This window comes from Pseudophryne corroboree, chromosome 1 (assembly GCF_028390025.1).
Source record: "Pseudophryne corroboree isolate aPseCor3 chromosome 1, aPseCor3.hap2, whole genome shotgun sequence".
Classification (NCBI taxonomy): Eukaryota; Metazoa; Chordata; class Amphibia; order Anura; family Myobatrachidae; genus Pseudophryne; species Pseudophryne corroboree.
In genome coordinates, this window is record NC_086444.1 from 97,902,662 (window position 1) to 97,918,463 (window position 15,802).

Sequence of the window (15,802 nt, forward strand, 5' to 3'; positions counted from 1 at the left end):
GAATTGCGGGTAGTGTTCAATGCTTTGACTCTTGCCCTGCCTCTGATACGGAACAGGCCTTTTCAAGTACACTCAGACAACGCCACCACGGTGGCTTATATAAATCATCAGGGCGGCACTCGAAGCCGCATGGCAATGATGGAAGTGTCAAAAATCCTTTTGTTGGGCAGACCACCATCTGCCAGCAATATCGGCAGTGTTCATTTCGGGGGTCCTCAACTGGGAAGCAGACTTCCTCAGTCATCAGGACATGCACGCCGGAGAGTGGAGTCTTCATCCAGAAGTCTTTCAACTCCTAATGGACAAGTGTGGCCTACCAGATGTAGATCTGATGGCATCTCGACACAATCACAATGTTCCGGTCTTCGGATCAAGGACAAGGGATCCTCAAGCAGCATTCATGGACGCACTGGCAATTCCATGGAACTTTCGGCTGCCCTACGTGTTCCCCCCAGTGTCACTCCTGTCCAGTTTACTACAGAAGTTCAAGCAAGAAGGAGGAATACTACTTCTAGTCGCTCCAGCGTGGCCCAGACGGCATTGGTTCTCAGACCTGCAGGGTCTATCAATAGAGCGTCCTCTTCTTTCACAACGCCCAGACCTCCTCGTTCAGGGCCCTTGTGTCTACCCGGACCTGGCCAGACTGGCTTTGACGGCGTGGCTCTTGAAGCTTTACTCCTGAGGCACGGATTTATTATAGGCTCTGGGATTTTTACTTCACCTGGTGTGCTGCTAAGAGTTACGATGCTTACAAGATTAGTACTTCCAGACTTAGGCTTTTTTGCAACAAGGCCTGGGTTTAGGACTTCGTCTGGCCTCTCTCAAGGTTCACATATCTGCCTTGTCGGTGTTGTTTCAGGGAATAATTGCGTCTATTCCTGACGTTCATACATTCACTCAGGGCGTACTGGATTAGAATGGTGATTGCACAAGCGTACAAGCTTATGTGCAGGCTAGGCTCCCGGCTCCTACTGCTATTAAGGCCCATTCTACTCGGTCTGTTGGACCTTCATGGGCAGCCTGCCATGGCGTGTCCGCAGAACAATTGTGCAAGGCATCTATTCCGCCGATCCACGTGCTTTTCGACATGTCGAATGCCTCGACTTGTTGAAAAGCATTGAATAGGTTGAATCACGTTTCGACCGTAAAAAGTCGAAAACTGCCGTCTTTTCGACAGACGGCAGTTTTCGACTTCAATTGATTATACCCCTAAAGCTTTAGCCTATTGGTGCCGCTGGATCAAGAGCCATCTCTACACCCCATCTCTATTCCCTGTGGAACCCAGTGTACCTCGCAGAAAGAGATTTAACCATGGTAAGTTTACCATAAATCTCCTTTTATTGATTTTATTTACAGCCAGCTGTAACCCAGTATATACAGGTTGTATGTGTCGTTTGATTCAATTTTTTATTTTTTTGGGCAGCCAGCTGGGTGTGATTCACAGGTGTAGGCCCCAAATTATCCTCAAGGTCATCGGGGCAGAGGGACATTAAAAGACAGTAGGGCAGTTGGACTTGTGGAAAGTGTAGTGAGATGATAATGACCTGACTGCTGTGTGTATGGCCAACATCTGCCTTCACTGTTTAGAAGACGTCGCATCCAGCTGAGTGCTGAGCCTCTGGATCTGTAAAATTTAGGATTTGTTATGGGCCCAAATATAACACTGCAATTTGTGGACTTCAGCGTGATATAACTGCTACATTTAAGGCGGCAATCAGGCTTCAGACAAACTGATTGCTGCTTTAAATCTAGTGGCTATATCGCTGGAATTGCGCCTGTGCCCACAAATCTGTGGCTGTAGACTCATTTGCGGGCTAACTCTTCACAACTGGAACATGGCACTTATAGGAACAGTCAGTGTGAGTTTGGATGGATAGTACTTAAACAGTAGTACAGGCAATCAGTTATTCTATTGTCTGATTTGTTCTCTTACTACATCTGTCTGCGCAAGCTAATGCAATTATTACTACAGCCATCTGCTTCCACTGAGCGATATGTGTATAGAAGCAAAGACCATAAAGGGAGATTTAGTCATAGAGAAGTGCTGGAGCATGACAGGGGGACTCGTTTATGAACTAGAGATGACTTCTAGAGTGACGGAGACAGGTGGATCCTGGAGCTTGATGGAGAAAGGTGTTTGAATGGCTCATAGTGCAGGGGAAATGGGCATTGTCAATGTGAATGGGGGGGTAGTTATCAGCTTAGGGTTACCCATTCAGTTGCTATTGATGCCTAATGCCTGTGACCTCAATATGCAAATGAGAGCAGGGACAGATTAGTCAGGTGAGGACAGCAATGTAATATTTCTATAAGTAATTCCGCAGCTCTGTACAATCGGGGAGGAAATCTCAATGAGTATTCCAACAATAACAAAAGGTTAGAGGACCATGCTCACTAGTGCATACAATGAAACACATTTCTTTTTATTCTTAAATATATAGTCACATGTTTGATTTACTTTAATGGTCTATTTATGTTTTTTTTTTAGTGTTAAAATTCTGTCGTCTTATAATATCTGAATATCAATTTCATTACGGCGCTCACAGTTTGCATACATTTCCCTAGTCTCTGGGTGACCCTTCCATTGTCTTTCCTGTTCTTTATGTCCAGGTCACCAGTTCAAGGCCCACAAAGCCGTCCTGGCTGCCTGCAGCCATTTCTTCTACAAATTCTTTCAGGATTTCACTGAGGAGCCCTTGGTGGAAATAGAAGGTACTGAGTGCTTTGAATATTTTCCTGCAGTTTTTTTTTTTTAGCCTTACTGATCTGTTATTACGATGATGCATTCAGTTTACCAGCTTCTCATCTTATCCATTGGCTCTGTATGTAACTTGTATTTATAATGAATTGTTCAAGTGTGTCTGTCATCTGTAAAACGCGACAGCCAATCTTCTGTAGATTGCTTCAATAGTCATGGAAATACAGGCTATCCATTTTACTAGGGCCAGTGAGGCATGGTATTTGGTGCCTCATATTTCACATGTCACAGGTTACTTTTAAGAATACAGTTTGAACTTGAACGCCAGCCCAGAAAAATGGCTGCTTCTGCGGAGTGTAGGTGTCAAGCACCTTATGTAAGGCCTATTAAATCCACAACAAAATAGAAGCCATAAGTGATTTACTACATCAGGGCTTCCTAAATCCAATCCCAATGTCCTCCCTACAGTGCATGTTTTCAGGATCTCTTTAAGCCTGAAAACATTGAGCTGTTGGTGGGAGAGGGGTTGAGAACTGGATATAGCAAAACCTGTACTACATAATATTTACACATAGATCACATCAGTGTTTAACGGTTTTAAAAAAGTAACTGTTTAGTTGTTAGGTAATGCAGTTCTCTGACTATGGCAGAGATTTATCAAAGCATGGACAGACATAAAGTGCTAAGCAGTCAGCTTCAGTTGTTCGACAGGATGCATTTAAAAAAACGCCAGGAGCTGATTTGTTGGTACTTTATCTCTCTTCATACTTTAATAAATCTCCCCATATATGGCTTATATTAGATGTCTTAAAACATGAATAATTATTAATAAAGTTAATTAAAATGTATCTTACGTTCACATTAGTACCATGGGGTATAGACGGGTCCACTAGGAGCCATGGGCACATTAAGAAATTGATAGTGTGGGCTGGCTCCTCCCTCTATGTTCCTCCTACAAGACTCAGTTTCAAAAATGTGCCCGGAGGAGCCGGTCACGCTTGGGAAGCTACTGAAGAGTTTTTGTTCTGCATTTATTTTCTCTTTTATTGTTTTCAGGCAGGTCTGGCTGGCACCATACTGACTGCTTCGTGGGACTTGGGGGGGGACACTGAGCTCTTGAGGGTCATATTTGCAAGCCCCACCATGGCGAGCGTACAGACCCGCAGCTCGCTGTCTCCCCTAACAGCCAGAAGTATGACGAGTGGTGAGTAGGTGGCCGGCATCCCGGTTAGCGGGTCGCCGGCTGTAATGGTGGCACAAGAGGTAGGAGCGCAGCGCTGATAAGCAGGCTGCGGCTCCAGGCTTCAGAGACATACAGGGTGCTGTGAGTTCCACGGTGAAGGGCAAGCTGAAGCCATAACAAACATATACCCACACTGGAAGCAATTCTAGAGGGGTTTTAACCCACTGTAGAACAGAAATTACCTCAGCCAGTATAAGGCCCATTTTAAATCTCAAGTTGTTGAACCCGTACTTACGGGTGTTCAAGTTCAAGATGGAGTCTCTGAGAGCGGTGATCTCAGGTCTGGAGGAAGGGGAATTCTTGGTGTCTCTGGATGTCAAGGATGCGTAACTTCATATTCCGATTTGGGCGCCTCATTAGGCTTATCTAAGGTTTGCATTACAGGACTGTCACGAACAGTTCCAGGCCCTGCCATTTGGCCTCTCTACGGCACCGAGGGTGTTCACCAAGGTAATGGCAGAGATGATGTTTCTCCTCCGCAAACAGGGAATGAACATAATACCTTACCTGGACGATCTGCTGATAAAAGCACCATCCAGGGAGAGGTTGTTAGTCAACATTGCCCTCTCATCCTAACTACTACAGGATCATGGGTGGCTTCTGTTCCTAGGGATGATATTGGATACGGAGGCATAGAAGGTATTCCTTCCGTTGGAAAAGGCATTGGTGATCCAGTCGATGGTGCGGGATGTTCTAAGATAAACCTGGATATCTGTGCATCTATGCATTCGCCTTCTGGGACAGATGGTAGCCGCTTATGAGGCACTGCAGTACGGAAGGTTACACACAAGGCCCTTCCAGCTGGATCTGTTGGACAAATGGTCCGGATTGCATCTTAACATGCACCAGAGGATCCGTTTTCGCCAAAAGCCAGGATTTCTCTTCTGTGGTCGCTTCAGACTTCTCACCTGACCGAGGGCCGAAGGTTAGGGATTCAAAATTGGATTTTGCTAACCACAGACGCAAGCATCAGAGGTTGGGGAGCAGTCACCCAGGGGGAACAGTTCCAAGGAAAATGGTCAAGTCAGGAAGGCATTCTTCCGATCAATATTCTGGAACGAAGGGCCATATACAATGCATATTCTTCAAGATCAAGCCATTCAGGTTCAGTCGGACAGTGTGACGGCAGTAACGTACGTAAACCGACAAGGCGGAACTAAGAGCAGGGCAGAAATGTCAGAGGTAACGAGGATTCTCCTCTGGGCAGAAAGACACGCTGTGGTGTTGTCCGCGATCTTCATTCCGGGAGTAGACAACTGGGAAGCAGACTTCCTCAGCAGACACAACCTCCACCCAGGAGAGTGGGGCCTTCACCCGGCGGTGTTTGGGTGCTTCACACGTCGGTGGGGAATGCCACAGATCGACATGATGGCCTCTCGTCTCAACAAGAAGCTCAAGCGGTGTTGTTCCAGGTCGAGGGACCCACAAGCAGTGGCGGTGGACGCTCTGGTGACTCCATGGGTCTACCAGATTGTTTACGTGTTTCCACCACTCCCATTGATCCCGAAGATTCTCAAAAGAATAAAAAGGGAAAAGGTTCAAGCGATTCTCATTGCTCCGGAATGGCCAAGATGGGCCTGGTATGCAGATCTACTGGAGATGATCCTAGAGGACCCGTGGCCTCTACCTCTTCTCAAGGACCTTCTCCAACAGGGGCCATTCATATATCAAGACTTACCACGGCTACGTTTGCCAGCATGGAGGTTGAGCATAAAATTCTAGCCCGGAAAGGGATCCCAGATAGGGTTATTCCAGCCCTGATCCAAGCCAGAAAGGGGGGTAACGTCTAAACATTACCACCGTATTTGGAAAAAATACGTCTCTTGGTGTGAGAACAGGAACTTTCCTGCAGTGGAATTTCAACTGGGACATTTTCTCCTTTTTCTGCAGTCAGGTGTGGATGTGGGCCTACGTTTGGGCTCCATAAAAGTCGATTTCGGCCTTATCCATTTTCTTCCAGAAACAATTGGCTTCTCTCCCTCAGGTTCAGACCTTTTTGAATGGGGTTCTGCACATCCAGCCTCCCTTTTGCCTCTTACGGCACCTTGGGATCTCAACGTGGTGTTGCAGTTCCTGCAATCGGAATGGTCTGAGCCTTTACAGGACGTTGACGTCAAGTTTCTTTCGTGGAAGGCTGATGGCCTTGGCTTCTGCGAGGCGTGTGTCGGAGCTGGGGGCGTTGTCTCACAAAAGCCCCTATTTGATTTTTCATGAAGATAGGGCTGTTTTTCCAAAGGTGGTATCTGCGTTTCAGATCAACCAGCCTATTGTGGTTCCAGTGGTTACCGATACCTCTGCTACTTCAAAGTCCTTTGATGTTGCGAAGGCTTTGAAGATCTACAGTATGTGAAGTGGACAGCTCGTCACAGAAAATCTGATTCGCTGTTTGTTCTCTATGATCCCAATAAAATTGGGTGTCCTGCTTCAAAGCAGACAATTGCACACTGGATCAGGCTTCCTATCCAGCATGCTTATTCCACTGCAAGTTTACGGTGTCCAAAATCTGTACAGGCCCACTCTACTAGGTCGGTGGGTTTTTCCTGGGTCGCTGCCCGGGGTGTCTCGACTTTACAGCTCTGCCGAGCAGCTACTTGGCCAGGTTCGAACACGTTTGCCAAGTTCTACAGGTTCGATACTTTGGCCTCTGAGGACCTTCAGTTTGGTCAATCAATTCTGCAGGAACCTCAGCACTCTCCCACCCAGTTTAGAAGCTTTGGTACATCCCCATGGTACTAATGTGGACCCCAGTATCCTCTAGCATATACGAGAAAATAGGATTTTAATTACCTACCGGTAAATCCTTTTCTCGTAGTCCGTAGAGGATACTGGGCGCCCGCCCAGTGCTTCATTTCTTCCTGCACTGTTACTTGGTTAAGTATTGTTGGTTCAGCGGTTGCTGTTCCTGGTTTAAAGCTTGGTTAGCTTGGCTTTCCTCTAGTGTGTGTGTGTGTGTGTGTGTGTGTGTGTGTGTGTGTGTGTGTTGGTTCGGAATCTCACCACTATCCTTATCTATCCTTCTCTCAAAAGTATGTCCGTCTCCTCAGGCACAGTTTCCTAGACTGAGTCTGGTAGGAGAGGCATAGAGAGAGGAGCGAGCCCACACTATCAATTTCTTAAAGTGCCCATGGCTCCTAGTGGACCAGTCTATAACCCATGGTACTAATGTGGACCCCAGTATCCTCTACAGACTACGAGAAAAGGATTTACCGGTAGGTAATTAAAATCCTATTTATTTCAAAGAGCTACAGTTTTACTTAATGTAAACTAGTAATTTATATATAATAGCCTCTTAAGGTATACATGGATCTGAGTCTCATTTTATTTACAAACAGGTGTAAGTAATGTGGCCTTCCGGCATCTGATAGAATTCACGTACACTGCGAAACTGATGTTACAAGGTGAGGAGGAGGCCAGCGATATCTATAAGGCAGCCGAGTACCTGCAGATGCATGAGGCCATTAAAGCACTTGAGTTCAGGTAAGGCATGCTGCATGTGTATTCCATGTTATGTGGGGTTTTGCTCTGGACTCTGCATTAACATGATTTAAAACAATAATTGTGATTTCTTGTCTACTGTTATTTAAGCATGAACATATTCCACAGCACTGTATAGTTTTCTCAAGCCAGGAATAAGAGAAACTGGCAAGAACAATTGCAAATGATGTGTACGGATACATTAAAGAATTGCACCCTAATCTTAAATCTGGTGAAATTAACTGTTAACGTTAAATCAGAGGTTCCCAAACTGTGTGCCGTGGCTCCCTGGGGTGCCTCAGGACACTTGCAGGGGTGCCCTGGGTTGGTGGTCCAGGACCAATTCAAATTATTCATGGTCAATATAATACGCAAAACCAGTGCTGGTGGCTGCCAGTCATAAAATATGTGGCCAAACAGAAGCAAATCTTGTCCCTCACCACATAACTGACCCTAAGGATGACATATAAACGTGATCAACTTAATGTAACATTTCTTTCTATAATTCTCAATAAGATCATTTTTGTCCTAGGGGTGCCGTGAAAAAAATTCTGATATTATAGGGCGCTGTGATTCAAAAAAGTTTGGAATCCACTGCGTTAAATCCAGAGTTTTACATATCTTTGATACCCACATTCTCCTGACTTGCTTAGTCCCCTATAGGGGTTTATTCAATAAGAGTCGGATCCATAAAGTCGGATTGACATTGTCGTAAACGGGACCAAAATCTGTCGGATTTGGTCCCCTTTCCGACAGAAGCACGCGGATCGGCGGCTATTCCGCTGATCCACGTGCATTCCAACAGCTTTCCGACAAGTCTGAAAGAACGGGGCCGCATTGAACCCCTTCCGACCTAAACCTTTCGGAAACTGCCGTCTTTCCAACAAGACGGCAGTTTCCGACAGGTATTGAATACACCACATAGTCTGCAACAGCTCTTTTCCATTCTGCTGTATAGCACAAATGGGTTGGGTAGGATATCCCAGCGATTCTGACCATTCTGATGGGGTCAGAATCATGGCAGTGGCATCCCAGTGCGGTCACAATTCCAACACATTTTGGTAAGTATTACAAACCCTAACTCTAGCCCACCCCTCCCACAGCTTAACCCTAACGTTCCCTTTCAGAAGCCTATCCCTCCCCCTAGTGTCTAACCCTAACAGTGAAACTAACCCTAATACCATCGTGATGCCGCTGTTGGGGTTGTGACTTTTGGGATCCTGACTTCATCTCGCACAAATGCTTTTCTAATTCTGACAGGTACTGGTGTTGTCATTACCCCTTCCCTCCTCCGTAGTTCTCCTTTCCATGTGAAGTAGACAAGTAGGGTATTTACTACACTGCAAAGTACAAAGGAAAGGTGATCACTTCTGCTAAAGTAATGTCATTAAAAGAATAAATAATGTTAGAAAAGTAACCTAGAAGGCAGCAGGAACACACAAGCTAGGATTAAATACAAGTAAGGGAAAATAAAAAACAGTTGTCCTGCGCTTTAATGTACTTGTTACCTTCTACACCCGTGACAAGGTGATCTCTGTTAAGACCTAGCACTTATGACTCTGTAATCAGTTTTTAAAGATAGCGCTCAACCATTTTTCAGGTAAGACCCAAATGTAATGGTGCCTTTTTGGTGGGACACCCAAGAAATGTGGTTCTCAATAGCATTGCATGTTGGTTGGGGGTTCCCCAAAGACCAGTCAGGTTGATCCGCATCAATCAAGGGATCATGATACAAACAAATAACATATAATGACATGAAACAGAAGGTAAAGATGTGGAATGCGGAAGTCACTGTCCCTATTTTTGCCATTCTATTGTACAAAAACATTGTACAGCTCAGACTTCCACGTATAAATCTGGTAATTACTCGGTCTCCCGTGTCCTGTGCACATCTTCTGATACTGGGTAAACTGTTGGTTAGGGGGGTAGAGTGTTCTCTAATCTGTACATTCAGCAAATCTCAACTTGTTTTCCAGGAGCAAAGAGGACATATTAATTGAAGATAAACTTGAAGAGGAAGAAAATGTAAAAAAGTGGAAGATTTCCGATACCCACAGCGTGATCTCTGAGACTATGCCCTGTTCAGAGGGCGAACCAGTGGAAATTGAAGTTGAAATAGCGGAAGGAACAATTGAGTTGGAAGACAACATGGAGACACTCGAAGCCGTGGCTTCGCACGAACAGTCTGTGAAATACATCCAGAGTACTGGCACATCCGACGACTCTGCCCTTGCCCTTCTGGCAGACATTACCAGTAAATACCGACAAGGTGAAAGGAAAAGGCAGCTGCAAGAAGACAGCTCCAATGAAAGCGATGCTGCTGGCAAACAGGTAGAAGGCATTGAAATTATGGAAGTCCATCTGTCACATGTCAACAACATGTTCCATTGTCAGAAATGTAATCGTTCATTTAAATTGTTTTACCATTTAAAGGAACACATGAAATCACACACTGCTGACAATTTTAAGTGTGAAATATGCAATAAAAGTTACGTGCGTGAGATTGCTTGGAAACAGCACCTAACTTGCTACCATCTAGAGGAAAGCGGAGCCAGCAAAAGGCCGAGACCGGGCAAAAAAATCCACGTTTGCCAGTACTGCGATAAACAATTTGATCACTTTGGACATTTTAAAGAGCACCTGCGGAAGCATACAGGTAACCTTCACTTCATAGTGTTGTGTGGTATCATCCAGCAGAGGGCAGCAATCAGCAAATGGAGCTGAGCTGCATTGTCCTCGATGAAACTGGCTTCTAACAACTACCTAGTACCCGAACTGTGGTTCTCCAAACCTGTGTAATGTGTACGACCAGACATGGCTCAAGCAGGTTCAAGGGATGCTTCTACCTGTTAAATGAAAATCCATTTAATATACAGTGTTCACCTTTTGGGGAACAAATGACCAGTACAGCTTGTCAAAGATTGATTTAAGTAGGACGAAGGCTTTTTCAATTGTGTGGTAATGAATGTCTACCTTTTACTGCAACGTTTCAGCGCTCCTAGCATCTTCCCAATATCCAATACATAATCTTTAGTGTCAAATGAGCACTTTAGTACAGATGTCCTCATCCATCCAGCCTCAATACGCCATGCAGCGCAAGATGCCTGGTGTGAGTAAGTGAGCGGTCAGATCCCAATGCGAATTCTGCTACCATCTGAGTCATTTTTGCCAGCGCTATGTGACTAGGATGCACGAGGACACTGTGCTGATTAATATGATATGACACTTGTATATCTGTGTGTGACTGAGTCTCTGTATCTGTATACGAAGTGCTACAATGTAGCAGCTGCAGCCTTTTTGCAGTACAAGTTCTGTTCTCCATATACAGACAATATACAAGTGTCATATGTCAATTAAATCAGCACAGTCTCCTTGTGCGTCCTAGTCGCGTTGTGACTAAGACAAATTTTCGGCAGAAAAAGATGCCGGACATTGGCAGAGTTTCCCAGGACCTGGCGGCTGACTCCTGCCAGGCATCTCGCACTGCACTGGTGTATTGAGGCTTGACGTATGAGGACACATCTTTATATGTATCATCGCCACTCTACAGTACTGAGACACAGCCCAAGGAGTTTTAGTACAATTTATTTATTAACGGTAAGTTATATATTGCATATATATTATACAGCGATGTACAGAGACTATTCAGTCATTCACATCAGTCCTTGACCCAGTAGAGCTTACAGTCTATATTCCCTAACGCATGGACACATACACACTAGAGTCATTTATTTTTTTGCAAGAAGCCAAACAACCTACCGGTTTGGTTTTTGAGAGGAAAGCGGAGTACCCAAAAGAAACTCGCGTGAACACAAGGAAATCCTACAAGCTCCACCCAATTAGGGCCACATGAAACCCATGACCTAGGTGCTGTGAGGCAGCAGTGCTAATTACTGCTGCTCGTGGTGTCACGGGTTATACTAGAAAGGAACAGGGGCCTATCTTCCTCGGCCATTAAGATAAAAAAATATAGTGGAAAACATTTTTTATTTTTCTTAGCATCTGTGCAAAAAAAATGTATTTGGTTCTTCCATCTGTAATAAAGTAGATGTTTCCTATAATCTTACATTTTGCTTCTTTTTGTTTAGGTGAAAAACCGTTTGAATGTCCGAACTGTCACGAGCATTTTGCTAGGAATAGTACTCTGAAATGTCATTTATCAGCCTGTCAGTATGGTGTTGGTGCGAAGAAGGGGAGGAAGAAGTTGTACGAATGTCAGGTGAGTAACCATTTGGGCATCGTGTCTTTTATGTAACGGTTACAAATGCAGCTGCGGGAGAGAATATATACATATTAATGGATTTAGTCTGTCAGCCAGTTTTCCATACCTTATACATAGACTCCAGAGCATCACTTCACTAGTTGTGGATGCGGTAAGCTTGATTGATTTGGATTATATTTTATTATAGATACAGATATGTCCTCTTACAACTTTGCTCCATGCGCTACAAGTCGCGTTACACAATATAGACATGCTGCATATCATTTTAATCAGCAGAAGCTGCTCGTGTTTCGTACTGCATCTAAGATGCATTTTCTCTGCAAAAAAGACGCTCAGCGCTACCGAGTCCCGCCACGGCATGGCGTGACTTGAAGGGCTGTTTAGTATGATTGCAGCAAGAATGTAAGAGGACACATCTGTATCTTTTTTTTTTTTTTTATCATTAAGGCTGGCATTTAGGTTGGGAAATTTAGAACAAACTGGGTCAAAATCACTTTTGTGTGGGTTTTTCCCAACAATTGCTGAAAATACTAAAATCCAAAGTGATTTTAATCCCTCTTGTTTGAAAATGCGTATGTCCTGTTAGATGTACAGGTTCCAGCTGACCGGTGTTGCCTAATTAACTCCTTATACTTGCAATTGAACTTTTGGCTGAAATTGTCTGCTAAAGGCTCAGTTACACAGTAGCTGCCATTTGACAGGCTGTGAACAATAACCTCATAACGATATTTGTAACAATGGAAACAGTCTGTGCAGTCCACATACTGTCTGACGGCAGCTACGGAGAGTTGAGGTTTTAACAGACAAGTATTAGTAGATATTTATAGACTTAATTTTGATGCGCAGATATTTTTTATTTATTTTTTGCTTTTACTTTTTTTCATTGTAACCTGAACACCCTTGTTTTCTAGGTCTGCAATAGTGTCTTCAATTGTTGGGACCAGTTTAAAGACCACCTGGTCCTTCACACGGGAGACAAGCCCAACCACTGCACGCTGTGTGATGTGTGGTTTATGCAAGGCAGCGAGTTAAGGAAACACCTGCGTGACATCCATAACATCTCCGAGAGAATAGTGACCGAGGTTGTCCTTCCATCTGAATCTGCAGAATCCGAGTCCGTTTCTTCAATGGCTTTTGTGGAGCAAGTAGAACAAGTCCATGTGGTGCCAGTAGATCAAGTCATACAAGTGCAAGTGGATCCTCCCCAGCTAACGGTAGGCCACTTGCACCAAGATCTCTTGGAAGTGAACCAAGTGAAAGGCACGCACATATTGGATCTACAGACACAAGTGCACATGGGTCACATAGAGGTGGAACACCTTCAGATAGACCCTGGTACGGAGGTCCACGTTGAGGAAGTACATGTTGAACATGTAAATCAGATACATTTGGAAGAGGTGGAGGCAGAACTTCTTGACGAGTCCAATATTCAGCACATTGAACATACTATTGAAGAACAATCCTGCCACTCTGAGGAAGCAGAACTTCATCAAATCGTCCACACAGGAGCCGAGAACTTACAAATCAGGCAGATGGAGATGACACACATAGAAGCTACAGCTGAGTAGGACACTGCACTGAGTGCCACTAAAAGAAACCGATTTACTTATGTTATACAAGGCTGACTACCCAGATACATGTTGCGTTAAAAAGCAGTGTTTCGGCAGATCATGTATGCAAGGGAACCCTTTACCCTTAGAATTGAGGAGTTCAGCTGGAAATCCATTACTGTTCTCTGTAATTATACAGCGCTTAATCCGTAATGTAAAGCCATTTATTACGTTATTAAATTAGATCCCCAAAATAATAAACAGAGGGACATCATTTAGTCACTGAGGCAAAATACCTTCTGGTCTTTAAGTTAAATGAAACTTTAAGTCCAATTTTAATATTATAACATTTGCCTGCTCTTTAATTTCTGCTGATCGGAATAATAAAAGCAGTTTATGCGCCTCCTCCCGGCATGATCTGCCGGTTAGAAGGGTGTGCTGGGAGTTGTAGTTTAACAACTGGATCAAGTTGACTGCATTAAAGATTTATTCTTCTATTTCCAGAAATGTTTAAAGAATAGAAAACAAAACTTTGCTAACTTAGCCCCCCGAAAGCTTTCCTGCACCTCTCAGTACTATTATCTTTGTCTTTTATCAGCCCCTTTCTGACACATAACAAGTGAAAGGACCAAAGTGTCAGGATCAGGATTTCACAGTGTACTTAGAAATCTGTCTTTGTCGGTCGTCCTGAAGGGAAGAGACAGCCAACTTTATGAAAGCGTTTGTTGTAACAAGTGAGACATGGGGGAGGGGAGGGGGGAGGGTTTCGGACCAGAATGCAGTATAGAGGACTCTTGCAGTTTGACATTTTTATAATATGCAATTTATTAGGACTAAAAGTTATGACAATTCTTCCAGGGCATACTTCAGCCTATGGTGCAGATGGTCTGATGCATGCATATTATATATATATATATATATAATATATAAAGCTGACACGAACCCTTGTACACGGTGCATAATTTATGTCTGGGACCTGTAGTAGCCAGCGTTAAACAACCAGGATTCTTCCAAACTGCACAAATGAAATATTTGTTTCCCTGTTCGTCCACTAGGGGGCACAGGAGAAAGCTATGCTGTTTTACGTATGTGTCTATACTTGTACTTATTTATACACTCTTCACGTGCTTTATTTTTGTTTGTTTTCATTTTTTACTTTTTGCATTTTTGGTCTTCATTTTCTACATCGTTGCTTGTTAAAAAAAAAAGAAATCACTGCTCGGTTATTAAATTGTCCTCAATGCACATTAGGCAGATAAAGATATAGGTTATGTTATTCAATAAATAAAATTAGTATTATTTATATTGGGTAGGGAGACGTGACCTGAACTGGAGACAAATCCTTCCTTGCCACTAAGCATCCATGAACAATTCTACGTTCCATTGCATGTAAATTAAATACAGTGCTCCTGCTTTATAGTTCAAGGATAAAATGTATACCAAAACTCCATTATAGCGGGGGGAGCATTATAAAGTCTGTCTTTTATAATGGGTTTAGTGCACATATAACTTGCGGTTACATTTTGCAGGAAGTCGTATGCTGATGGAGCACTATATTATTTGGACATTGCTTTAGATTTAACATATGGATTAAAGTCTACCTGTAGTCTGCACTTAATGGGGGTCATTCCGAGTTGATCATAGCTGTACTAAATTTAGCACAGCTACGATCATTCACACTGACATTCGGGGGGAGGGACGCCCCGCATGTCAGTGCCGCCCCCCCCCCCCCCCCCCTCCCCCCCCACCCCGCAAAAGTGCAGCATCGCACAGCGGCGATGCCTTTGCACTTCAAGAGTAGTTCCCGATCAGCGCAGCTTTAGCGTGCTGGCCGGGAGCTACTCATCGCTCCCCGGCCCGCAACGGCTGCGTGTAACGTCACGCAGCCAGTCCGGCCACGCCTGTGTTGGCCAGACCACTCCCACGAAACGGCGTCCAAACACCGACGTTCTGCTCCCTCCCACCCAGCGATCGCCTCTGCCAGTCAATCAGACAGAGGCAATCGCAGCCCTGCTAGGCCTTCGGCCGTCTGGCATGCGCAGTAGAGACCCGTTCGTTCGGCTGCGACAAACAGCAGCGAGCGAACGGGTCAGAATGATCCCCAATGTTGGCTGCCTCAACGTGCCTCAATGATGCCTATAATTCTTGTGGAAGTTGGCTCTCAGTTGTGATTAGGTAACAGGTACACATTAAACCTAAACCATTGCTTTTCATACGATATAGGCAGTACTGTTTTCTACCCTGTAAGAATGATGACACTGCGGTAGTTCCTGCAGGGCACGCCAATACGTGCGCCCATCCGTTTTCATTAAAAAGTATTGGAAACTTTTTGTAAAGCATCTTTATTTACAAATATCTTGTTAAAAATTTCCTGTAGATACCATGTACAAAAGGGAGTATCCGGCTCCCGTTTTGTGGAGAAAGCGTTTGTGTTTCTACACTTTATGTATCTTTGCCAGGTTATGGAACCTCCAAGCCATAACGTAAACCAGAGCTAAAGAAAGTGGGTTTAAAAATAAGTTTGTAAAAAGAATTGTAAATATTTGACTCCAGGAGACTGGATAATAAAATGCCACTAAGGAGCGGACATTAAAGTCTTTGCCTGCAGCATCATT

At 44.2% G+C, this 15,802-nt stretch overlaps 1 protein-coding gene across 3 annotated transcripts in view; it reads left to right on the forward strand.

Moving 5' to 3' along the window:
* Positions 1–15,517, forward strand: part of ZNF131 (zinc finger protein 131) — a 48,528-nt gene extending 33,011 nt beyond the window's left edge. For 2 of the 3 annotated variants that reach the window (XM_063961652.1, XM_063961669.1), the window contains 5 exons: positions 2,611–2,712; positions 7,274–7,418; positions 9,392–10,071; positions 11,504–11,634; positions 12,549–15,517. In XM_063961652.1, the coding sequence (XP_063817722.1) occupies positions 2,611–2,712; positions 7,274–7,418; positions 9,392–10,071; positions 11,504–11,634; positions 12,549–13,205 (1,715 nt within the window). In that variant the 3' untranslated portion in view covers positions 13,206–15,517. The remainder of the gene's footprint in view (positions 1–2,610; positions 2,713–7,273; positions 7,419–9,391; positions 10,072–11,503; positions 11,635–12,548) is intronic. The other variant, XM_063961661.1, reaches the window with a different exon arrangement.
* The last annotated feature ends 285 nt before the right edge of the window (positions 15,518–15,802 follow it).